Here is a 26,909-nt window from a genome sequence, read left to right as displayed (position 1 = left end):
GAACTGACTACTGTCAAAAGCCAGGATACTGCACTAGATGGACAACTGGTCTGACCTGGTATGGCCATTCTTATGTATATAGGTTCTCATATTGCACTCATCACCATAGTATCTGAGTGCCTTCCAGTAGTGCATTCAGTAATGTGACTACACAGCTGTCATGTGTTGTTTGTTCTTTCATCCTCTCCCCAGAGGAGATCCGTGTGCAGTGGAGGGTCTTGTTGTGGTAGATATTTTGTTTTGTGTTGTTATACATATTTCTATGTACTTATGTTAGAGAAGGCAAGGTCAAAGAAGTGCACCCTGCATTCAGAGAAGAAGGTGATGAGTTCCTAGAAGAGTTCATTTTACAGTATCAGACCAGCCCCCAAGATTGTTCTCACTCTCACACAGACAAGCTCTATCCTTGCAACAGAAAGTACCATTGTACCAGGGGAAGGGGTTAGTTGTCAACCAGGGTCTTTATCCCAAGGCTTTAGGTTGTCTTTTAAATATCCTGGGCCCAGGCCTTGGGGCGCCTTCAAGATAAGGACCACACCTAGAATTTGATTAAAAATTCTATGGGAAGCCAGTGTAGAGAACAGAAGACTGATGTGCTCACAGTAGCCTGTGTTACTGAGAAGTGCAGCAGTGTTCTGTACCAGTGGAAATCCCCTAAGTGCTGAAGGCTTCGTTCCAGGTATATCACATTGCTGCAATCTAGCCAAGAGGTGACAAAGGCATGAATAACTAAGGCCAGGTCACCTTCTACCAGGATGGGACAGAGCCTCCTAGCCAACTGGAGATGATAGAGAGCATTACTCATGGATGATGCTATGTGAGAGCTCAGCATCAGTGCGAAATCAAAGAGCACTCCAAAAGTATGGACTGAAATGACCAATTGTGGGTGTGTATCTTCAATCAAAGGTGATGGCATTGTGATGGAAAACTTTTCAAAGTATTATCCTCTGCCCTCCAGCATCACCTCAGTCTTGCTCAGGTTCAGTTTCAGCCAGCTGTTCTTCATCCATGAGCTGATCTTATCCAAGCACTGGGCCATCTTGCTGGTAGTGGTATGGTCATCTGTGGTGAAGGATAGGTGGAACTATTTATCTTCTGCATAGTTCTGGCACCTGAGTCCATGTTGTATGATCAGTACACCTAATAGCTGAATGTTGCAAAGAACTGGACAGAGAATTGTTCCTTGTGGGACTCCACAAGTGAGGGGTCTAGTGGTGGAGGTGCAATTTCACAAGTCTTGAGTTGGGACTCCTTTAGATGTGTCTAGAACTTCTTGATGAGTGAGTGTACTGATCTGTGGGAAAGCAGCTGGGCGGTTGGTTGGTGGGTGCAGGTGGAGTAGATCCATGCTGCTTGAGGAGGCTTCCTAATGTGTGTGATTTTTTCGGTGAAGTAGGATAATTCTTTGCAGCGCTTGGTACTTAGCTCTGATCCAGGTTGTAGGCACTCAGGATTGCTGAATCAGTTTATGCCTTGGACAGCTCCTTGGGGTGGGATTTGGCAGCTTCAATGGAGGCTGAAAGGAAGGTTCTCTTGACCTGTCATACAGCCTCAGCACAGGCTTCAAGTAATTTGTTATTCATCCTGTCTGATTCAGCTTTCATTTTCTGCCATCGGTGCTCGGCTTTCCACTCCTCTGTCTGGATCTGGTGCAGGATGTCTGAAAGCCAAAGAGATCTGTAATGGAGAGGAAGGAGTCTTTTGGTGTGCCAGTGGTTGAGGCTAGTGCACAATGATAATGATTCACCAGGTCTTTGAATGGTGTTGATTTACATGAGCAACCACAATGGTATTTCATTATTGCTTCTCTTTCTGTTTTACCTGAGTGTTCTCAGCTGACTCCAATTCCATCACTAATATAGCTCCTTTCCATGCTGTGTATTAAGACTTGCAGAAACAGACAAATATGGAACTAAGGTTAATTCAAAACATCCAATTAAAGCAGAAAAGAAGCAGTAAACATTATTATGGTTTAATCTGCAATCACTGTGGACCTGATTTTGCCAGCACTATTTTCACTGAGTGGTAGTTTCCTTCACAAATAGTCCCATTAATTTCAACACTAGAATGGAAGTATTTTGCACCCACATTGGTTTCAGTTTGCACAAGTGTGGATGACTACAGAAGGTGCAACACAGGAGATAATGAGGCCCACAGAGACAAAAGAAAAAAGAAACATTTTGAGAATGAATTGTGACGGGGCAAGGCCAGATGGCTATAGAAAAGTAGTGGGAGATAGATATATTAGCTCCAGGCTAAACAAATCCCTGGTACCAGGTTAAGTGAAATGGAAGCTGCTCCAGGTCAATTAAGACACCTGGGGCCAATTAAGAACTTTCCAGAAGGCAGGGAGAATGCTAGGTTGATTGGGACACCTGAAGCCAATCAGCGGCTGGCTGAAACTAGTTAAAAGCCTCTCAGTCAGTCAGGTGGGTGTGCATGTCAGGAGCTGTGGAAGGAAGTTGTGCTGTTGGAGAGGCTGAGCTGTACACACCATATCAGGCACAAGGAAGGAGGCCCTGAGGTAAGGATGAAGTGGAGCTTGAGGAAGTGAGGGCTGCTGTGGGGGAAGTGGCCCAGGGAATTGTACATGTCATGTTTCTAAAAGGTCAGCTACCATAGTTGATACTATTAGGGTCCCTGGGCTGGAGCCCGGAGTAGAGGGTGGGCCTGGGCTTCCCCCCCACCTTTGTCCCCTGATTAATCACTGAGACTGGGAGACAACAGAGACTGTGCAAGGAAGGATAACTTCTCCTCACCTCCCTTGCTGGCTTATGATGAAAATGGCTCATGATGAAAATGGCTCAGTAGACTGTGACCCTTGTCTCTAGAGAAAGTATTATCCACTAGCCTCAGAGGGTCACAGTGAGCCTCTGAGGCTAGTGAAATCTGCCAGGAAATGCGGGACCCACGGAGGCAAGGACAGAGCTTTGTAAAGAATGTAATTATTTAGTATATCTTAAGTGCCAACAGTGGGCTAGTACAAACCAGATTTTATAGCTCTTACTCTCTATGCTGAGCACATAGGTCCAATAGAAATCACTAAAGAAGTGTGTGTGTGGGGAAATGTGATTGTGTAATTAAAGACTGCACAAGAGGGGAGGATTAAGGTTGCATAGGGTAAAATAATGAAAAAGCTGATATGGGATTCAATTAATAAAGAACTAAAGGATAGGACTATAATTAATGCCAGTTAATGTGATTCTACTGAAAATAGGACTTGTCAAACAAAACTGATTCATTCATTGATGAGATTACAAGTTTGGTTGACAAAGGTAATTGCATAGATGTAATATACTTAGACTATTGTAAGGAGTTTGGTTTAATACTGCATGACATTCTGATTAAAAAACTAGCACTACACAATATTAATAAAGCACAGGGAGAAAATGTTGGGTACTGAAAAGCTCTCTAATGTAGCAGAGAAAAGCATGACAAGAACCAATGACTGGAAGCTGGAGCCAGACAAATTCAGATGAGAAATTAATCAAAGTTTTTTTAACTATGAGGGAATTAACCATTGGAACAAAGTACCAAGGGAAGTGGTGAATTCTCCATCTCTTGATGTCTTCAGATCAAGACTATTAGCATGTGTGAACTGGGATTATTCTCAGAGGTTTATAATTTGGCCAGATTTAGGTGGATTTTCACAGGCACAGCAAAGAATATGTCCCTAACACCAGAGCAACACACAATCCCACCCCACTTCCAAATTTGAAGTCTCTGCTCCAATGAAAGACAGTGGCACAGCTTCTCAATGAAACAATGATAAGATTTTCTTATCATGAACAAAACAATGTATTTTCCCTAATTTCATTCACAGAGACAGATGAACCATTGTTGCTAAAACCCTCTAAAAATTCAATGTGAGGGAGATGCCTAGAATGGGAAATTTCAGCCCATGTTTAAAGTTTGGAAAAGTTATACGCAACTGAAAACAGGGTCTTAAAATGGAAAAAAAAATTGGCTGCGTTAATTTTGGGCTTCACTATCAACATCACCTATTATAATTTTTTCATGTTGGCTGGTGTGCTGATACTACAGCTTATCATGCTGACCAGTATGTCCTCATTGTTTTCTTGTACTATCCCCACTGTTGTATGTGATGTTCCCCTCTGGTGGTATCTGGACCAGTGATCTGCTAGGTCACCCCAATCCTTGACTCTGGGAGCCAGCCTTACCTTGCTTTGCTGTGAGAACCCCCACTCCTGGGCTGTTCACACACAGCCTCTAGCAAGTAAGCTACTCCTTGGATTGTGCAACTGAATGACAGTAGCCTATATCTCCAGTCCCAGACCCAACCCTAGGAACCTCCGTCTTGCAGTGTCCAGTTATGCTCGCTGGACACTGCAAGCTTATATGAGTTTGTCAATTTAACAAAGAAATTGATATGTATCAGGCTTGTTATCTCAAGGGGAGCCTCTGACACACTTAAAACCAAATGTACTGATACAGGTAGAATAAACAAATGTATTAACTATAAAGATCGATTTTAAGTGATTATAAGTCAAAACATAACAAGTCAGATTTGGTCAAATGAAATAAAAGCAAAACACATCCTAAGCTGATCTTAACACTTTCAGTGCCCTTACAGAGTTAGATGGCTTGGCTTGGCTTAATGGTGAAATCCTAGCAGATCTTAAACATAAAAAAGAAGCTTACAAGAAGTGGAAGGTTGGACATATGACCAGGGAAGAGTATAAAAATATTGCTCGGGCATGTAGGAATGATATCAGGAGGGCCAAATCGCACCTGGAGCTGCAGCTAGCCAGAGATGTCAAGAGTAACAAGAAGAGTTTCTTCAGGTATGTTGGCAACAAGAAGAAAGCCAAGGAATGTGTGGGCCCCTTACTGAATGAGGAAGGCAACCTAGTGACAGAGGATGTGGAAAAAGCTAATGTACTCAATGCTTTTTTTGCCTCTGTTTTCACTAACAAGGTCAGCTCCCAGACTGCTGCGCTGGGCATCACAAAATGGGGAAGAGATGGCCAGCCCTCTGTGGAGATAGAGGTGATTAGGGACTATTTAGAAAAGCTGGACGTGCACAAGTCCATGGGGCCGGACGAGTTGCATCCGAGAGTGCTGAAGGAATTGGCGGCTGTGATTGCAGAGCCATTGGCCATTATCTTTGAAAACTCGTGGCGAACTGGGGAAGTCCCGGATGACTGGAAAAAGGCTAATGTAGTGCCAATCTTTAAAAAAGGGAAGAAGGAGGATCCTGGGAACTACAGGCCAGTCAGCCTCACCTCAGTCCCTGGAAAAATCATGGAGCAGGTCCTCAAAGAATCAATCCTGAAGCACTTGCATGAGAGGAAAGTGATCAGGAACAGCCAGCATGGATTCACCAAGGGAAGGTCATGCCTGACTAATCTAATCGCCTTTTATGATGAGATTACTGGTTCTGTGGATGAAGGGAAAGCAGTGGATGTATTGTTTCTTGACTTTAGCAAAGCTTTTGACACGGTCTCCCACAGTATTCTTGTCAGCAAGTTAAGGAAGTATGGGCTGGATGAATGCACTATAAGGTGGGTAGAAAGCTGGCTAGATTGTCGGGCTCAACGGGTAGTGATCAATGGCTCCATGTCTAGTTGGCAGCCGGTATCAAGTGGAGTGCCCCAAGGGTCGGTCCTGGGGCCGGTTTTGTTCAATATCTTCATAAATGATCTGGAGGATGGTGTGGATTGCACTCTCAGCAAATTTGCGGATGATACTAAACTGGGAGGAGTGGTAGATACGCTGGAGGGGAGGGATAGGATACAGAAGGACCTAGACAAATTGGAGGATTGGGCCAAAAGAAATCTGATAAGGTTCAATAAGGATAAGTGCAGGGTCCTGCACTTAGGACGGAAGAACCCAATGCACAGCTACAGACTAGGGACCAAATGGCTAGGCAGCAGTTCTGCGGAAAAGGACCTAGGGGTGACAGTGGACGAGAAGCTGGATATGAGTCAGCAGTGTGCCCTTGTTGCCAAGAAAGCCAATGGCATTTTGGGATGTATAAGTAGGGGCATAGCGAGCAGATCGAGGGACGTGATCGTTCCCCTCTATTCGACATTGGTGAGGCCTCATCTGGAGTACTGTGTCCAGTTTTGGGCCCCACACTGAAGGATGTGGATAAATTGGAGAGAGTCCAGCGAAGGGCAACAAAAATGATTAGGGGACTGGAACACATGAGTTATGAGGAGAGGCTGAGGGAGCTGGGATTGTTTAGCCTGCAGAAGAGAAGAATGAGGGGGGATTTGATAGCTGCTTTCAACTACCTGAAAGGGGGTTCCAAAGAGGATGGCTCTAGACTGTTCTCAATGGTAGCAGATGACAGAACGAGGAGTAATGGTCTCAAGTTGCAGTGGGGGAGGTTTAGATTGGATATTAGGAAAAACTTTTTCACTAAGAGGGTGGTGAAACACTGGAATGTGTTACCTAGGGAGGTGGTAGAATCTCCTTCCTTAGAGGTTTTTAAGGTCAGGCTTGACAAAGCCCTGGCTGGGATGATTTAACTGGGAATTGGTCCTGCTTTGAGCAGGGGGTTGGACTAGATGACCTTCTGGGGTCCCTTCCAACCCTGATATTCTATGATTCTATGGTTCTCACTACAAGCTGGCCAGTTGCTCTTCAGCCAGGCTCTCCTCTTTGATCAGCACTTCAATCACTTGGTGTGGTGTCTGTAGATGTAGGTGGAAGAGAGAGAGAGCATGGCAAATTTCTCTCCCTTTTATAATGTCCTTTCTTCCCTTTGGCTTTGCCGCCCCAGCCCCCCACCCTTCAGAGTAGGTGAGCATTACCTCATCGCAGTTCCAAATTGATCAAAGGAAGGGGGGTTGATTCCCTCGAGAGTCTAACAGATTCTTTTGTTGCTGCCTAGGCCAGCGTCCTTTGTTCCTGTGTGGCTGGGCTGGTATTGTTCCATACATGCCCTGATGAGGTGTGAACTTCCTCTCTGTTCTTGGAGAGATTTTTGCCTGAGCTTGCTTTAAGCCATGAGGATACGTTTTCAGCCTCATAACTATATATATGAAATTATAACCTATAACATTACTATAACAATTACTATAACATCATTAATATATATGATCATTATATATTATATATATATATAACACATCATCTCAGGCATCGGCACTCTTATAGCTTATATAGGATTATCTGGCTATTTGGACTCTCTCCTCAGACTCTATGCTACTAGGACCCCTAGCAATATTCGAGACATCACCGACTTCCTGAGGAAATTACAATGCTTTGGTGATCTTCCTGAAAACACCATCCTGGCCACCATGGATGTAGAAACTCTTTACACCAATATTCCATATGAGGATGGACTACAAGCTGTCAAGAACAGTATCCCTGATGAGGCCACGGCACACCTGGTGGCTGAGCTTTGTGACTTTGTCCTCACCCACAACCATTTCAGATTTGGGGACGACTTATACCTTCAAGTCAGCGGCACTACTATGGGTACCCCCATGGCCCCACAGAATGCCAACATTTTTATGGTTGACTTAGAACAATGCTTCCTCAGCTCTCGTCCCCTAGCGCCCCTCCTCTACTTGCACTACATTGATGACATCTTCATCATATGGACCAACGGAAGGAGACCCTTGAAGAATTCCACCTGGATGTCAACAATTTCCACCCCACCATCAACCTCAGGCTGGACCAGTCCACACAAGAGATACACTTCCTGGACACTACAGTGCCAATAAGTGATGGTCACATAAACACCACCCTATACCGGAAACCTACTGACCGCTATGCCTACCTACATGCCTCCAGCTTCCATTCAGGACACATCACATGATCCATTGTCTACAGCCAAGCCCTAAGAGACAACCGAATTTGCTCCAGTCCCTCAGAAACACCTACAAGATCTTTATCAAGCATTCTTAAAACTATAATACCCACCTGGGGAAGTGAGGAAACAGACTGACAGAGCGAGACAGATACCCAGAAATCACCTACTGCAGGACAGGCCCAACAAGGAAAATAACAGAACACCACTGGCCATCACGTATAGCCCCCAGCTAAAACCCTCTCCAGCACATTATCAACGATCTACAACCTATCCTGGAAAATGAACCCTCACTCTCTCAGACCATGGGAGACAGGCCAGTCCTCACTTACAGACAGCCTCCCAACCTGAAGCCAATATTCACCAGCAACTACACACCACAGAAACACTAACCCAGGAACCAATCCTTGTAGCAAACCTCGTTGCCTACTCTCTCCCCATATCTACTCTAGCGACACCATCAGAGGACCCAACCACATCAGCCACACCATCAGAGGCTCATTCACCTGCATGTCTACTAATGTTATTTATGCCATCATGTGCCAGCAATGCTTCTCTGCCAGGTACATTGGCCAAACCTGACAGTCCCTACGTAAAAGAATAAATGGACACAAATCGGACATCAGGAATGGTAACACACAAAAGCCAGTGGGAGAACACTTCAATCTTCCTGGATATTCTATAACAGATTTGAAAGTAGCTATACTTGAACAAAAAAACTGCAGAAACAGACTTCAAAGAGAAACAGCAGAACTAAAATTCATTTGAAGATTTAACACATTAATTTGGGCTTGAATAGGGACTGGGAGTGGCTGGCTCATTACAGAGGCAGCTTTGCCTCTCCTGGAATTGACACCTCCTCATCTATTGTTGGGCGTGGACCACAGCCACCGTGATAGAATTGGCCCTGTCAGCACTGGCTCACCACTTGGGAGGTAACTCCATGTGTCAGTGTATTTATGTCTGCATCTGTAACTTTCACTCCATGCATCTGAAGAAGTGGGGTTTTACCCACAAAAGCTTATGCTCAAATAAATCAGTTAGCCTTTAAGGTGCCACCAGACTCTTTATTGTTTTTATAACATCATTATAACACCCATGCTCAGCGCATCATGAGCCTTCCGAAGACACCCAACGTGATAAAATTTGCATTGGATACCACACAATCATTTTATAAAGATGAACATGGGGGTGTAGGGTGTTCCCCCAAGGTACAGTATCTATCTGTTGTCTCTTATCTTACACTTAGATTGTAAATTGTTTGAAGCAGGGACCATCTTTTTGTTCTGGGTTTGTACTGCCTAGCACAATGGGGTCCATGGCTGGGACTCCTAGATGCTGCAATAATACAAATAATATCTGTCTCTGTATGTATTATAAGGCACCATGCACCTCTACAAATATTTAAATAACATGTTAATTTCTGGGTATGTATCCTATTAATATGTTATATCTAGAGTTTATCTAAACAAGCAATGTTTTGGCTTTGGATCATCTTGAGTTGCTAACTAGATAAATTGTCTTTGTTTTGTTGGTTTTAGGTTCTAACAAAGAAGCTGTTAAACAGATCTCCCACTCAGTGCTCTCCTCATCTTTACCTCCACCCTCACATTCTGCTACACAGATACCACCACCGCCTCCTCCTTCAGCTTCTCACCCATCAACACAAGCACCACCAGTTCCCAGCCTACCTCCCAGAAACATCAAACCCAGCTCTGATCCCTTGTAAGTGAACATGAAATCCGTTTTGCTTATATTTTGCTGTTACTTTCCAGCTCATGTCTATCATGGGAAACCAGCATGCTCAGGCAGTGGCAGTTTAAGGCCAGCTCTCAGGTGCCTGGAGACCCAAGCTCCCATGCCACATTGAGTCTGCTATTAAAGTGAGAGTCTTTACATGGACTATAATGGAACTTGGATTGGGCCCTAGCTGATGAGACCTTCTACTTAGCTGATTGCTGCCAGCCCCAGGAAATATACTATCAAATCCCTCCCTTGCACTCTACAGGTGGTGGTGGGAGAAAACTCCTTCCATGTCCTGTATCACAAAGGTATAAGGGCGGGTGCTCTGTCCTCTCCCTTATGTGTAGGGAATAAGTAGTCCAGTCAGCAGCAGCAACTAAGAACCTTACTCCAGCACTCTGGGCCAATGGCAGAGGAGGGAAGAGACAGAGAAGTCAATGGGCACCAGTCAGTGCATACTGTGCAATAGGGCTGGGGGATAGTAGGTGAGACTGCACACATGAGAGAGGAACTTGGCTCATAGTTTTACATTTCAGAGCCTCTATTACCCATTGTGGTGCTATTTTCATGCTCTTCTCAAATTTGGCTTGCCAAGTCGGCACCTGCTGGCCGCCAAAGTGTTAAATGCATATGCTTCTAAAGTGAAAAGCAAATGGAAGCAGGTTCAGTATTCAAAATAAGCAATTTTGCGGTAAACAACTTATTGCACACATAGAGTGTCTCTCAGACATAAGAGGTTTCTTTCTTACCACACAACACACTGTATGTTGCTACTGACTATGTGAAAGCACACCGTCTAAAGATGCTGCTGTTCTTGAGCTTGAGAAACATTTTCAGATAGAAAATTCTCATAAACCCAACGAATATATTACTGAGTATGAAGTACATTAAGTGCTCCATCTAGTGGCCAGAGAGCAGCTAAACCACAGCAGGTCCTGCAGCCACCTTAAAAAGCATTCCTGTACATTCTCCTTCCTGTCTGCTTAAGATTCAAGCTTCTTCTCTTTCCCTGAAAGGACCTGTACAACATGCAAATATATGTTGCTATGCTTATGCATATGCAGAGATTATTAGTGTTCCAAAACCCTCAAATAGATTTCTGACTATTCTGTCTATCTGTCACTCTACCAAATTACAGTGTTTATACTACACTTGGGTATGAATGCCTTTGGCTCATTTATTTTCTGTTTTTATGTTCAGAGTCAAGATGCCACCCTGTAACAACCAAAGTCACGCTTAATCCATATGGGAATCTCAACTGTACTTAAACACATATCTAAACTCTGTAATGTTTAGGGCTGAAAGTGAACAGACTATCCAGTCAATGTCCCAAATACTTGGCACGTGCAGCAGAACAAAGCTAAATTAAGATGTAATTATAGGAACTATCTTCTCAGATTTTACATTTTCTTTTCATATTCACAGAAATCCAAACAATGAACAAAGTTACGATGACGTTGAATTTGGTTCAGATGGTAAGAATACATTTTAACTAATAGCAACCATTTAAGAATTAAGTATGTTGTATTTATAATATAAGTGACTGGCATAAATATTTATGGTGTTAGTGAACTGCAAGTCATATTTTGGAGTGGTGTATAACAGCAGTAACCACTCCACAGTCAACATGGCAGGCACTTTCTCTTGGAAAGCCTTGTTTTAGCATCCACGTAACTTTGGCTTGGAAGATTTGCTGAGCCTAATAACTTTCAACGCTGATCTGAAATGAATACTCTTTTTTCAGAGTTAGTTATTGTGTTCTCATGAAAATGCATTGCTTTTATACCGGATAAAAATAATTTGCTTGTTAGGTAAGGTCATCACTTTGTCATCTGCCCTGAGGAAGAGCCAGCACATAGATGTGTTGTACAGGAGTAGCCCAAGAAGCAGATTATGACTCTCTCTCCTGGTCTCCCCTAGGAAGAAAGTAAACTGTGCCAGGGCTATACCAGCCACAGTGTCCCTCACCCAGTATTCTGGCCAGCACAGCATGTAGTGGGGTGGAGATGAAGCCTGCTACCCCTTGCACAGCCTGGGGAAATCAGCAGCTTTGCGTCAACTTCTTTTCCTTTGCTGCAGGCCATAGTATAGCTAGCATGCACAGGAGAGTACAGGCCTTATGCCTCCATACTCTCTGCCATGGCTGTGGAGGGCTGGTGGTGCCCTATGTGACCAGTGTAAGATGTTATGTTCTTAACTATTCACTTCCTTGCTTGTAAGTGACTGGATTTTTGTAAACTGATATGATAGGAAGGACACTGTTGTCTCTGAGGAAGCTTTAAAGTGAACGTTCTGATTTGGGGTATATGTGATATAATACACACTCAGGTTTCAGAGTAACAGCCGTGTTAGTCTGTATTCGCAAAAAGAAAAGGAGGACTTGTGGCACCTTAGAGACTAACCAATTTATTAGAGCATAAGCTTTCGTGAGCTACAGCTCACTTCTTCAGATGCATATCGTGGAAACTGCAGCAGGCTTTATATATACACAGAGAATATGAAACAATACCTATTCCCACCCCACTGTCCTGCTGGTAATAGCTTATCTAAAACATGTTTTAGATAAGCTATTACCAGCAGGACAGTGGGGTGGGAATAGGTATTGTTTCATATTCTCTGTGTATATATAAAGCCTGCTGCAGTTTCCACGATATGCATCTGAAGAAGTGAGCTGTAGCTCACGAAAGCTTATGCTCTAATAAATTGGTTAGTCTCTAAGGTGCCACAAGTCCTCCTTTTCTTTTTGATAATACACACTATGGCAGATGAAGTGGAAGTCCTTAAATCAGTTACTGCTAGAAGTTTACAAAGTACCACAGTAGGAAGCTCTGTTCATCCCAATTAGTTTGCATTCTTATCCTTATTAAAACAGATAAGATCATTATAAATCTATATTTGGCACTAGTTAAGGTACAGCTGTGTATGTGTCCATATAGTTAGCATCAGCATGAGGCACTTTCTGTACAAAATAAAATAATAGTCTGTTTGTATTTTTGGTCATTCAGGTCACGGAAATACAGATGGGGTAAGTATTATCCTTTATAACACACCGAAAACATATTCTTTCCAACACATCACTGCATTAGAAAAGCCAGTTTGTTGCAGAATAGATCCAGTATATTGCTGATAAATTGCAGAAATGTAGAGGGCAACAATGAAAGTGGTTGAACCCAGAACAAAAGTGGCACTAATTATAAAGCTGGCTGGAATCCAAAAAGTTCACAAAATCTTCCATTTCCACTGACATTTCAGTTTCACTGAAATTTTCCAGAGATATAGGCCTACATCAAGGTATTCAATCATGTGCCTAATTTTAAGCACGTGAGTATCCCTGTTGATTTCAGTGGGACAACTCGTGCTTAAAATTAGGCATGTGATTAAGTACCTCACTGAATCAGGGCCTCCGTGGCTTGCCCAAGTTTACACAATAAGTCTCTGGCAGAGTCAGGAACAGAACTCTACTCTGAACCCTATTCCAATACCTTCAATAGCTTTGCCCCCCTCAATGCATCATCTCCCATAATTAGTTTTTAACCCTGTAGTCCTTTCAAGCCATGCCATCTTTCAGATGCAGTGTAATCAAAGTTGCAGCACAGAGACTCACTTCAGAATAAACAATCTGTGTGTGTGTGTGTGTGTGTGTGTGTGTGTGTGTGTGTGTGTGTGTGTGTGTGTGTGTGTGTGATGGGAAGGAGGCTGAGTTTTATTTTATATCTATATCTATCCATATAGCTATAGATAGATAATAACAACCAAGGTCAGAACAGAAGAAATAGATATTTGAACAATTTAGTAATTTGGGCTTGGAAAGATTAAATGCATTTTCAATTGATTATTTTTCTGCTTTAATTTATGTCTGTCTGTATCTAGCTAAAAAATTGAACTCCAGTGTATTTAGGCCATTGGAGACTGAATCATGATTAATTTTTCTTATAGGGTCAAGAGAGTGATGGAGAGACGTATGAAGATATCAATGACATCAGGTATCAAATCTAACTTATACAGCTATAATCCATTGTGTCTTTGTTACTGAATGAAGAAACAGATCACTAGGAAATATGCTAGGAAATATACTTAATCTGGCCCAGAAGCATGACTGCACTGCAATCTTGAGCTCCATCCACCTTAATCATCTTCCCTAAAGAAAGCATATCAGTTTACAAGTTAACTCCCTCCTAAAACTAGATGTAGCATGCAGGTGGAGATGCTTCCTCAAATGAAGTCCTGTGACTATTTTGAATTGGGTAGCAAAAGAGTATGCTCTTCAGCTCTTTGGAATATGGCTGAGCTGCTGCACAGAGTTACTCCCTGAAATGGGAACAAAATATGACACCCCCACCCCAATACTAGTTGAATTATTTTGTTAATGTTGTAGTTCTCAAGGTGAATTTTAATAGAGCTCATGAAACTGTTGGACTGACATCCCCATGGGTCTGAAACCCACTGTGTGTCCACAGAGCAGGGACAGTACAGACAGCAGAAATGCAAGCTTCCCTCCCAGTGCCTCTGCAGTGCCTCTCATCAGAAGGGACCAGCAGCCTACCTCACAATCTCCTAAAGCCCACATGTGGGAAGCAACCTGTGACAGAGAGCACAGGTGATGTTGAGACTGAAATGAGTGATGTCTCTCACAGTGAGGTACATTTGAGTTGTACGCAGGGTAATGCTGTAGTTCAACCTCTGGGCCCATTCACGTCAGTTATAGAGTCATAGAATATCAGGATTAGAAGGGACCTCAGGAGGTCATCTAGTCCAACCCCCTGCTCAAAGCAGGACCAATCCCCAATTTTTGCCCCAGATCCCTAAATGGCCCCCTCAAGGATTGAACTCACAACCCTGGGTTTAGCAGGCCAATGCTCAAACCACTGAGCTATTCCTCCCCCCAGTTCAGCAGAAGTACACAGAAAAGGGGGGCTACATTATATCTGTGAGACTCATTGCTGTGCAGTGGGGAAGAACATCATTAGGGACAATGCTTCCAGGGTGCTGGGGAGTAACAAGTCTTGCTATGCATTCCAACGCTATAGCCAGTCCTCCCTATTCCACCCCAGGTGCTGTCCAGCATGCAGGAGCAGGGCCATTCTTCTCAGACATGTCCTACGCTGCAATTAAAAAGCCGTGGGTGGCCTGTGCCAGCTGATAAGGGCTCCTGGAGCTCAGGCTAAGGGGCTGTTTAATTGTGGTGTAGACATTTGGGTTCAGGCTCAGGCTGGAGCCTGGGTTCTAGGACCCTGTGAGGTGGGAGAGTCCCAAAGCTTGGGCTGCAGCCTGAGCCTGAATGTCTACACTGCAATTAAGCAGCCCCTTAGCCCAAACCCCACGAGTCCAAGTCAGCTGGCATGGGCCAGCCATGGGTGTCTAATTACAGTGTAGACATACCCTCTGGGGCTAAAGTCACGTTGGGCCTTTCCAGCATAGCCAGCTAAATTATGGTTGCATCCTGTGCACATGCCTCGCATGGAAAGAGTCTGTAAATACCCTCTCCCATATGTAGCTCATCCATGCAGGACCAGCCACCATAGGGTTCAGAAAATGTTTTCATGCTCTTATTAGGAGAAGTCTCCTCCTAGCTGCTCTTGCTGATCTTGGAAGAGAAAGCTCTAGTGAGTGCCTACCCACTTCTGCCCACTCACTTCCACATTCATCCCCTTACCTGTGAAATAATCTGTTTTCATTGTTCAGAGCCACATCAAAAGAACAAGAAAAGAAGAGAGAGAAGGAAGAAAAGAAAAAAATGGAACAAGAGAAGAAAGAACAAAGGGAAAAAGAAAAGAAAGAGCAAGAAATCAGAAAGCGGTTCAAAGTAAGGTCCCTTTCTAGCAGGCTACACACAGACGTGCAGCAGTCATTATTTAGCCTTCTGCATTTTAAAACATACATTACAGTGCAAGGACACAGTTTGGCTGCAAAGCTGCATGGTGATGCCAGCTCGCTTGGCATTTGGGGTGAAGGTTTGTCCCCTGGACAAAGCCTCAGGAACGGCTCGATCCTCAATCCAGCTGGCCCCGAAAGAACCTAAACACACACTTGAATTTAAGCATGTGAAATTTCCCGTTGAAGTCACAAGTATTTCAGTGCTTGCAGGGCCTGATTCTCATTTCCATAAAGTCTCCTGTACGTGCACTGTACTTTACAGTTTACAGCCCCTTTACACTGCTAAGGTAGCATAGAGGGGCCTTAGTGAAAAGGAGAATTAGGTTCACAGTGTTCACATGCTTAAAGTTAAACACATGCTTTGCTTAACTGGGGCTGGAGCACCTTCCAGGATTGAGCCTGTAAATGACCTTTGCCTGCAGGAGCAACACTTGGGACAGAAGTATGAAATCTCCCAGTTCAGTAGAGAGGTTGGGAATGAGGCACCTGTGCAGCTGAGCCACAGCCACTGCTAAAGCCCATGGTGTGTAGTAGTGAGCCAAGTTCATTGTGCCCCAAAGCCCTGTATGCATAGTTTGTAACCAATGGACCCATGCAGTCTGCAAACCCACTAGTCATTCTCCACCAGCCTTGTTGCCTGGCCACAACCCCCTGCCACGTTCCTACAAAGAAACCACAGTGATTCTTCTGTGTCTAGGGCATCCCACCACTGTGGAAAGGCTGCAAAGATTTGGCACTTGGGATAGTAAATAGTGGACACCATAGCAATGCATCTACCTGTGTGTTTTTCAGGGATCTGGCCCCAAAATCCCTTTCTCACACCGAATTCTTGGCTGGAGTATAAGCATTAACATCCTCAGTGTTTTTAGGCTATCGACCATCCTATCATGGAGGCTAAAATGTATCATTATCCATAAATGCAAACACGCAAACAAACACCTTGGTGTATTCATCTAAGCAGATATCTTCTCTTTTGTTGCCCCTAACGCACAGACTTTCTGCACTGCTCCACATGGCCACTACCCAATCTACAATCAAATCTGTCCTATAAGCCACTTCTTTCATGATGCCTGAATTCAAGAAACTGGCTGATTGTAGCCAGCTTCTGGATACTTGGGGATCATCTGTACAGCATATCTTGAAAAAAAGATCATTATGTGTTGGTCAGCACTTACTCATACGAACAGTCCTACTGAAGTACATGGAACTGCTCCTGTGAGTAAATGAATGTTCACCTATGTGAACAAGGGTTACATAATCTAGCCCTATGTTATTAATCCATTGTATTCTCAAAATGTGGCCAATTACTATCTCAACTACTTTAATTATATGCTGTATCCCTCCCCTACACCCTTTGCTTTTTAGTTTGTCTTTAAAGTGTAAGCTGTTCGGAGCAGGGCCTGTGCCTTTGTGTTTGTTCACAAAGTGCCTAGCTGATGTGGGTGGTACTGAAAACAAATTATTATTGTTTTGTGTTTCATCTGAATTTTTGTCAAAGCAATCAGCACATCCTCCGCATGTTTGTATGTGTGTGTGACTTCTTTTATTGCTTTTTCTGTGCAGTTATCAGGACCCATCCAAGTCATTCATCAGGCACGAGTTTGCATGGACTACAAGGGAGGGAAGAATGAGCTGACTGTCAAACAGGGTGATAATATTGAAATCATCCGTATTACAGACAACCCTGAAGGAAAGTGGCTGGGCAGGACAACAAAAGGATATTGTACGTTTTGATTCTCCACTTTACCCCTGAATGTTTGCCCTGTCAAACACTGACTGCCTGAGTACACACAATATTACATGGGAGAGTAATATTAGCTAGGCTGGGTCCCCAGCCAATATGGACAAGGACATATAGCATAAATTGCCAAATCTCATACTGCTGTGCTAATCTGACATGGGGCACAGCTCGTACAGTAAACTTATGTACAATAAGAAAAGGAGTACTTGTGGCACCTTAGAGACTAACCAATTTATTTGAGCATAAGCTTTCACATCAGCCACACTATCAGAGGCTCGTTCACCTGCACATCTACCAATGTGATATATGCCATCATGCGCCAGCAATGCCCCTCTGCCATGTACATTGGGCAAACTGGACAGTCTCTATGTAAAGAATAAATGGACACAAATCAGATGTCAAGAATTATAACATTCATAAACCAGTCGGAGAACACTTCAATCTCTCTGGCCACTCGATTTCTGATCTCAAAGTGAGTATCCTTCAACAAAAAAACTTCGAAAACAGACTCCAACGAGAGACTGCTGAATTGGAATTAATTTGCAAATTGGATACAATTAACTTAGGCTTGAATAGAGACTGTGAGTGGTTGAGTCATTATACTAAGTGAAACTATTTCCCCTTGTTTATTCCTCCCCCACCCACTGTTCCTCAGAGGTTCTTGTTAACTCCTGGAAATGTGCTGGAAATGGCCCACCTTGATTATCACTTCAAAAGGTTTTCTCTCCCCCCACCCCACTTTCCTGCTGGTAATAGCTCTTCTTAAGTGATCACTCTCCTTACAATGTGTATTTTTTCATGGTCTGTGTGTATATATAAAATCTCCTCACTGTACTTTCCACTTTATGCATCTGATGAAGTGAGCTGTAGCTCACGAAAGCTTATGCTCAGATAAATTGGTTAGTCTCTAAGGTGCCACAAGTCCTCCTTTTCTTTTTGCGAATACAGACTAACACGGCTGCTACTCTGAAACCTGTCCTTATGTACAACAGAGTGTCAAATTTAGAGATTCTGGGATTAGTTAAGGACAATGGGCCAGATTCTCACTGGAGCTACACCAGTTCACATCCACTGAGCATGTGGCTCAGTGTGTCTGCCTTAGCGTCAGCACCGAGCCTGCCTCTGTGGAAGTATTTTCAGAGCTGTTAAAAAAGAGAGAGAGATTAGATAAGATAAAATGTTGCATTCAGAAGACTAAAGGGCCCAATATTCCCCTCATTTACAGTCACTGGAGTTACACAGATGTAGGACTGGTGTAAGTGAGAGGAGTGTAAGTAAGAAGAGAAGTAACCTTTAGAACTTCCTACCAGTCTCAAGAAAAAATGGGAACATTCCAACTTTTTATCTGAATATTGATTCCTAACATCAAAAGTTGTTTTTGAAATCAAAAATGTGTCTTTTCTTTTTCCCCTACCCTTAGCCCCAGCCCCTCCCACACATATGCAGCTAGGGCCAGACCATCAGCTGGTGTAAATCAGTGAAATAAGTGGAACTATGCTCATTTACACCAACTGAGGATCTGGTCTCTAATTTACAGAGACCCGGGCATTAGGGTCTTGATCCAGCAAAGCATTTAAGCAGAGGCTTAACTTCAAGAACATTAGTAGTTCCATTGACTTTTATGGGACTACTTGCATGTTTAAATGCTTTCCTGGATCAGGGCATAAGTGCTTTATGAGAAAAGGCATGCTAATTTATACTTTAAAAGAACCTTTCATTTTTAAAAATACGTTCTGTTCGGGAGGTTTTATACACACAGAAAAAAATCTCTGTAGGGGAGTTATGGTTCTTGTGCAGTTGTTGCAAGCCAATTAGTTTCACTTATTTTGGCTTGTCATAAACTGATTTTTATTTCAGCAAAAGCAGAAGTTGTACCAGCCTTCCCATTGGTGAAGGTTAAAGGTACAACTCAGTGTAGTTCATCGATGTTTCAACCGGAATCTTATCTGCCTACTTAAAAGCATACAAACAGATAAGGGAGGGGAGGGCTTGAAAAGGGAATGAGAGTATCAGATGGTATAAAAAACAGTATTTATAATTCACTTGAAATAAGGAACAATGGCTTTGTTTGTAATTTTCTTTCCAAGTTTCCATCATATGTTTTCTTTTTTCCAGTTATTTAATTTTCATGTGGAATTCACATGTAGGTTAGAGGGAAATGCATCAGAAATTGGACTACTGCAGCAGGAGAGGAGGAAGGTTTTCTGTGCTCATTCCTATGTGCTTTTCTCATTTTTGAAAGAACATATTTATGCTTATTGTCAAATACAGCCTGTGTAGTCAGCAAGCCCATCATTTTATCGCCTAGCAGATACAGTGTTTAAATCCATCTTATTATAATAGATTTTTTTCCAGAGACATCTACATAGTGAAGTCAAGTGCAAGTGATAAAGGTGGAGGTTCCAATCCTCAGATGAGCTAAGCTGCTTTGTACTGCTCCTCTAGCCAGGATACCCAGGTAGCAAGAGGATCACCCCCATGTAGGCTGAATCTGCAGTGGCAAAGGGCCGGCATAGTAACTCCTATGTACTTCTCTATGAGCTCACAGCATAAGGAGTGTGGCTATAATGTCCCTGCATCTCAGTGCTCTATCTACTAGCCTGTTTGGACCATAGACTGCTCTAAGTTACGCTGGAGGACTGGCCATTTGCACAGTAACCCCAGGATTAACTGAGAAAAGGTGTCTTAAAGCAACTTTGCCACTTGCCACGCTCCCCACCAGCTGCACTGCACGCTCCTCTGCTACAGCTGAGCATCCGACCCAGGGTCTCTAGTGGATATCACTGGAGTGATTATGTCGACAAGGGGCCTGATTCTCCTATGACCCAAGTGTGTCTAAATCCATTGAATTCCACGATGTTACACCTGATTTGCACAGTGTAAGTGGAGGAGATAAAGGCCCAATATGCTTAGATTCAGACATTTCTATAGAGTTATTCAGCCACACAATACAGCGGTAATCATTTGAGTTCTCAGCCTTCTATTAAAGTTCTTCCTTAGCTGTTGTGAAATGAAAATTGTTGCTGCTTGATCATAAGCTTTCATTGTTTTAGATGGATACATTAAAACAATCGTGGTGGAGATTGACTATGATTCTTTAAAAAGAAAACAAGGACCTTCCATGAGTGCTTCCCTGAGACGTGTAGACAATGACCAAGAAGTGTATGATGATGTTGGAGAGCAGGATAGTATCAGCAGGTATGTGTGAACCTACTCAAGAAAGTTGATTTAATCCAATTTGATAGATTAACCCAACCAGCCCAAATGAGGAAAACTACAACACAGAAACAAAGCATTTTTAATTTATATATTCTTGCTGACACAAAACATCAGATTTTAAAATACCTGAAATTACAGTGAGTATGATTTAAAAAACAGCATATGCTGGTCTGAGGCATTTGAGTTTTACCATAATATTTCCTGTACTTAGAATGGGAAATACTACAAATTCCATGGTGAAGTTCACAACCATGGCACATTAAATGCTGCTTGTTTAATGATACCCACTGTATGAGTTGGAGGCATTGTGGGACTTCTTTCCAGGCAGTCTGTAACTTTAAGTTACAGTATCTAAGCCAATCTGTTCAATATGCCTGTCTTAGTCAATATTTTCAGCTTCAGAAGCCATCTTGCTTGTTTAATCAGGCATCCAAATCATTTCATGATTCATTTCAGCTCTAGGTTCAGAACATTAAACTGTCAATACAATCAAAACAATACTGGGTGACATAAAACTTACTGTCAGATCTCCCATAAAGAGTTGAGATGTATGAAAGAAGACAAAATTCTACCTCGTTTAGCTAATTACATTCTCTGTGAGAAGAAAATGACTTTGAACTGCAAACTCTGGATGAAATCCATAAATTCTTTTTCAGTAGTTACACTGCCTTTGTTTAGGTAAAACCTCCACTGACTTCACAAGGACTTCAGGATTTGGCCCAATGAGATGCATGCTAGGCTGTGAGCAGAGTGGCTGTTCTCTATTTACCACAATTTATGACACTGCTCAACTTTTTACAAATATAAAACAGACTCTTGTAGCAAATGAAAAACAGCTAATCATATAAGAAAAATGTAACTGGCCTAAAAAGAATGAAGTAGTGAGAGAAGTAAGAATGAAAGAAGGAATCTAGCATCTAGAAGCATTTATGCATAATAGAGGAAAATAACAGTGGAAGTGTAGAAAATACTAGCAGAACTCCATAGAAGGAAATGAGATGAACTGCAGGACTCCCATCGATGAAGCACAAAACAGATCACAGAACAAACAACACAGTTCTCTCCTTCTCTCTTAAAGTTGCATGATGCCCTTTCTAGTCCACAGGTACAAAAGGCCCTAAAAGCGAAGGAAGCATTGCAGCTGCACAGGTGTACTCCTCACCCCCATGCATTCCCTCAGCCCATAAGCCTTGGGCCTTCTGTGTCTCTTCACACAAATGTGGAGGGATGTTTGGAGGCATGACTGGAATAGACCTTGGGAGGGATCAGTGGCTAACATAGTTAACCTCGCAGCCTCAACAAATGCCATATCTAGGCTGTGGAGGATTTCCCTTCTGGAGGAGAATTCTCCAGTGGCATGCAGCCCTCCTATTAGTATCTAGGATACTCCCCATCTCTTGACACACACGTGTTGCTGGAATAAAGGGGAGGTGGCTGGGTTGCGGCTGCATGCAGCTTTTCCTCAGCTGCCAAAACATCCCCTGGCTGCTCTGAGCGGCTGGACATAAAATAACAGGATAGTATTTTCTCCCTATTTTAAGAGGGGCCCAAATGAGCAATTGGTGCTTCCCTGGAGCTGGGAGCAGAGAGGTTGCTTAAAGCTATCTTCCTCTGCTGCGCATTGGATTATGCCAATCACAGTTTAGCCATACCGGAGAATCAAGCTACACTCACTAGTCCAGGTCAGAGTCAATTCCAGCGTTAATTACCTCACTGCAGAAGCATTTTTAGACCTCTCCTTTTCATGATGGATATTACAATCATCCATCTCAACTCAAGGAATTTAGATGTGCTGTGTTTTCAACAGCCAATCAGGATGGATTCATATTTATTTATTAAACTGGATAATTTAGAAAATAGTTGACTATATATGTGGGTTTAAGGATGATTCCTTATACTTTTGTGTATTACTTATAACAGTAAAAGGCTGTACAGTGAATACAGGGCTGGAACTTGCTTTTAGGCCCTGTAATTCATTACACCCTTCAAGCTATATTCGGCATTTTTATCTTCTCTAGTGATTTATAGCCTTGTATTCAGTTCATGAGCTTGAATTATCCTGCATATATCAAAATATCTGACACATGCACCAATATGTTTTGAGACCAACATAAGATCCCCATAATAAAAAATTCATTGATCAAAACTTATTGTAACTGGTAATGTGTCATTGGTAATTACTCCAATTTTTAATAAAATCCTAAGACTGCTGAAGTTCATGATATACTGAAATTTGATGGCATGAGGCATTTTAAAGAAAAAATGTTATGTATGGTTTTGATTTGAAAGTAGGAATGCTTAAGTTGCTATAACCCTGCTATTGGTTGCATTGTATCACAGTTAGAAAAATGAGCTCATGCCAATTTATATAGCACTTGGAATACTCTAGGAACATGAAATTTAGAAAATTAAGACGTCATTTGATCAGATCTAGTTAAGATGTATTGCATAATTTCATTTATTTACCTTTATGTCTTATGAAAATGGCATGATCGGGGATGGAATCTTATCTATATATACATTGAATTAAAGTTTTGGGGTCAGGTTATGCCACCCTTACTTACAATAAGCAGTACATTAGTCCATTAATACTCTCACTGATGTCAACAGGAACATAAAGTACATCTAAAATTAAATACAGTGATGAGTGCCTTAGAAATACCTACAAATATAAATAAATAGTAGCACTTCTTTCTGAAATCAAATGAAAATGAGGCTTTGTTGGAAATTGCTAACTATGTTTTAAAGAACAAGGAGCAAATTTTCTGCTCACGTAAATTGGCATAACTCTATTGTCTTCAGTGAATCTGTACCAGTTTATATACACACAGAATTTGGGTCCTAACTTTTATTACGAGATCGAGTCCCCTTATTTGTTTTTACATTAAACACAGAGCTATAGATAATTGTACCATATTTCTTCTAGAATGCTACTTTATAATAGTTTTGGGTGCTTCTTTCCTTGGGAGGAACTATTCCAGAGGAAGTGGGTAGAGGCAGGAATTGTTGGAGTAAAATACTAGGTTACCAGAAAATATCTGACATATTCAAATCATTAGGGTTATCTCTCTTCATATAAGAGCCTATTCATTCATGAATGGGATGAGGAGCTCTCTTGTGCATCAGTGAGAGAGAAACCAATTTCTGATTTTGGGTGCCTAATGGACACTCATCTATCATAGTGATGAGTGTGGTGAAGAAAGACAGAGAGAGAGAAAGAATTGGTACATTTGGGCATTTAGAAGGTCAGTATTTCGGCACGCAAAATGGACATTTACTTTCCTGAGTGCCCATCTGAGCATCTAGATTCGGATGTAGTATTTGGATGGATCCATGTGTTTTAAAGTATACTACATTTAGAGCAGATGTCAAGAAAATGTGTGGGTGTTTGTTGTTTTCTTTTTACAATGAATGAAAAGTTCTTTTGTTCTTCCAGCCAAAGTGGTCAAAGTGGAACTGGAGGTGAGTTTTATTTTTATTACATATATTTTTTTGGTTTGTGTTTTATTTAGTGCTTACCCACAGATGCAGACCTTTGTGATTTCCAGATAATGGGGTAATTACCCACAAGTATGCAAATATTATTTAGCAAGTGGTAAACTATGAGGCACAATGGTTTAATGCAGTTGTCTTTCACCTGTGGAAACTTGGATGAATCAGATACAACACCTTTCTTGGTCTCTTTCCCCCTTCTCCCCCACTCCAGCAACACAGAAGGAAATTCCCACCCAACTAAGTATTGTTCTCAGTTGACAGTCTGAGCAGAGAGGTCAGAGACTGATTAAAAGGACAGGAGTACTTGTGGCACCTTAGAGATTAACAAATTTATTAGAGCATAAGTTTTCGTGGGCTACAGCCCACTTCATCGGATGCATAGAATGGAACATACAGTAAGAAGAAATATATATACATACAGATAAGTTGGAAGTTGCCATACAAACTGTGAGAGGCTAATTAGTTAAGATGAGCTATTATCAGCAGGAGAAAAAATCTTTTGTAGTGATAATCAAGATGGCCCATTTAGACAATTGACAAGAAGGTGTGACGATACTTAACATGGGGAAATAGATTCAATATGTGTAAACCCAGCCACTCCCAGTCTCTATTCAAACCCAAGTTAATGGTATCTAGTTTGCATATTAATTCAAGCTCAGCAGTTTCTCGCTGGAGTCTGTTTTTGAAGCTTTTCTGTTGCAAAATTGCCACCCTTAAATCTTTTACTGAGTGGCCAGAGAGGTTGAAGTGTTCTCCTACCGGTTTTTGAATGTTATGATTCCTGATGTCAGATTTGTGTCCATTTATTCTTTTATGTAGAGACTGTCCGGTTTGGCCAATGTACATGGCAGAGGGGCATTGCTGGCATATGATGGCATATATCACATTGGTAAATGTGCAGGTGAACGAGCCCCTGATGACGTGGCTAATGTGATTAGGTCCTATGATGGTGTGACTTGAATAAATATGTGGGCAGAGTTGGCATCGGGCTTTGTTGCAAGGATAGGTTCCTGGGTTAGTGTTTTTGTTGTGTGGTGTGTGGTTGCTGGTGAGTATTTGCTTCAGCTTGGGGGGCTGTCTGTAAGCGAGGACTGGCCTGTCTCCCAAGATCTGTGAGAGTGATGGGTCGCCCTTCAGGATAGGTTGTAGATCCTTGATGATGCGTTGGAGAGGTTTTAGTTGCGGGCTGTCACTCTGAAACCTGACTGGACAGGGAGACTGAACTATCCTTTCACTCCATCAGGTGGTGTTCATAGACCAGGATTGAGGCATGGGGAGGGGGGGGAACGACACCAGTATGGAGAAGCTTGCATTGCTGCTGCCTCTGATTCACATCTTCTGTACATGAATAGAGGATGTCAATCTTTAAGAATGTCAGTCTGGCACCTTTATGTTCATCTGGCACCTTTCACCTGTACTAAAGTCACACACAAAAATAAAATTAAAAAGTTACAAACCCTGTTACTGAGTTGGTCAAATGCATAATAGCTCTCCAGTTTTCATCAATTACTTATTCGTTTTCAATGTTCAACTTATTATTATTGCTATTATTTTATTTACTTACTACCAGCCAGTCTCAAGCTGGTATAACTCAGAAGAGCTTCATTGACAAAAGGAGCTCTGCTAATTTACACCAGCTGAGGATCTAGTCCAGTACATTTAACATTACAAGTGCCTCAGAGAAGTAGCAGCCTATAGCAAACTAGTGGTTAATGTCCCACTGTAACAGAATCGGAGTATTCATGGGTTATTTCACTTTTCAATCTATTAAAGTGATGTTCCCACCTCCTCTTCCTGATGAAGAAATTTATGATGGAATTGATGACGAAGATGTTAATGCTAGGTAAGTGTTTATATCATTTATGATTGTTACCCATTTGAACTCAGTCCCATAGCTTTTTATTTTAAATTTGGGATAATCATTAACAAGTATTTGGCTAGCTCTTCAGTTGGTGTAAACATGAATGGTTCCATTGACTTCAGAAAGACACACAGAACTTGAATGACACCAAACTATTCCAGCAGCGAACAGAATCAAAAACAAGAAGGTATGAACTGAAGATGAGAACTGAGCTCTATGGTACTTCTGGAGAAAATTTTTTTAAACAATAGGATAATTAATATGTGGAATGGATTAATAAAGGCAGCAAAAGAAGCTGCATTCAAAACCCAACTGAACACAATGATCCTTAGAGGAAAGAGAAGAAAGGTACAGATGCTAGCTTGCTAAATGACAACATACAAACATTAAATGTGAATGACCTAAAAGAGATGGATCATTTTCTTCCAGTCCAGGATGTTACTTATTATAAATGCCTAAAACAGGGGATACTTTCTGACTCCTTCCACTTTCTGTCTCCTATACATTACACTGCACTGTTGGGAAGGTTTCCAGTGCAATGCAAAGTTGTTCTTAACACTTTCTACTTTGCTGTAAGTACACTGCAGTATGTCCGATCTTGTGTGCTTGTGCTATATAGGCCTCAGTCTGCAACCAACACCTCTCAAGCAGACCTTTGCAACTGCACTGAGCCAATTACAGGCTTGGGGCCTTAGACTCTGATCCTACAGCACATACCTAACTATACTCAAATGTCTAGTCTTACTGAGCTGCATAAGACTATGCAAAAGTTAGGCATGTGGTTATGTATTTCCAAGATCTGGGCCTTAGTTAGCCACTGGTTTATGCACGGCTGTTGTTCTAATAGCATTTTTAATTCTATATTTATTAGGTATGAACATTTTAGAAAATAAGTTAATAGGTGTCTATTCTCACTTCATGGTATGCCCCTAGTTCTCACTAAGGAGAATTACGTGCATTAACCAGGAGCTGAAAATGGCCAATTTAAGAGAGAATGTCCCATTCTGCATTGTGATAATTGCATGCATACTCCAAAGGTCTATATCACAGGATGAAGATAAGAATGACTTCCGGTCCTGGGGACTTTTGAAGATGTTAAAGGGAAAAGATGACAAAAAGAAAAGTGTACGAGAGAAAACAACCAAAGTCAATGAGGCAGAAGATAATGGAGGTTCCTTGTAAGAGTCTGC

The 26,909-nt window shown here is 42.1% G+C and overlaps 1 protein-coding gene across 2 annotated transcripts in view; it reads left to right on the top strand.

Moving 5' to 3' along the window:
• FYB1 (FYN binding protein 1) overlaps positions 1-26,909 on the top strand; it is a 118,000-nt gene that overhangs the window by 67,701 nt on the left and 23,390 nt on the right. Inside the window, exons 3-12 of one of the 2 annotated variants that reach the window (XM_073343825.2) lie at positions 9,328-9,511; positions 10,955-11,004; positions 12,535-12,554; positions 13,466-13,512; positions 15,212-15,332; positions 16,967-17,126; positions 20,198-20,342; positions 23,800-23,825; positions 25,632-25,701; positions 26,757-26,897. In XM_073343825.2, coding sequence (XP_073199926.1) covers positions 9,328-9,511; positions 10,955-11,004; positions 12,535-12,554; positions 13,466-13,512; positions 15,212-15,332; positions 16,967-17,126; positions 20,198-20,342; positions 23,800-23,825; positions 25,632-25,701; positions 26,757-26,897 — 964 coding nt within the window. The remainder of the gene's footprint in view (positions 1-9,327; positions 9,512-10,954; positions 11,005-12,534; positions 12,555-13,465; positions 13,513-15,211; positions 15,333-16,966; positions 17,127-20,197; positions 20,343-23,799; positions 23,826-25,631; positions 25,702-26,756; positions 26,898-26,909) is intronic. The other variant, XM_073343826.2, reaches the window with a different exon arrangement.

This window comes from Lepidochelys kempii, chromosome 5, assembly GCF_965140285.1.
Source record: "Lepidochelys kempii isolate rLepKem1 chromosome 5, rLepKem1.hap1, whole genome shotgun sequence".
Taxonomy (NCBI): Eukaryota; Metazoa; Chordata; order Testudines; family Cheloniidae; genus Lepidochelys; species Lepidochelys kempii.
Note: the sequence above shows the minus strand (reverse complement) of the source record. Positions and strands in the feature narration are given on the sequence as shown.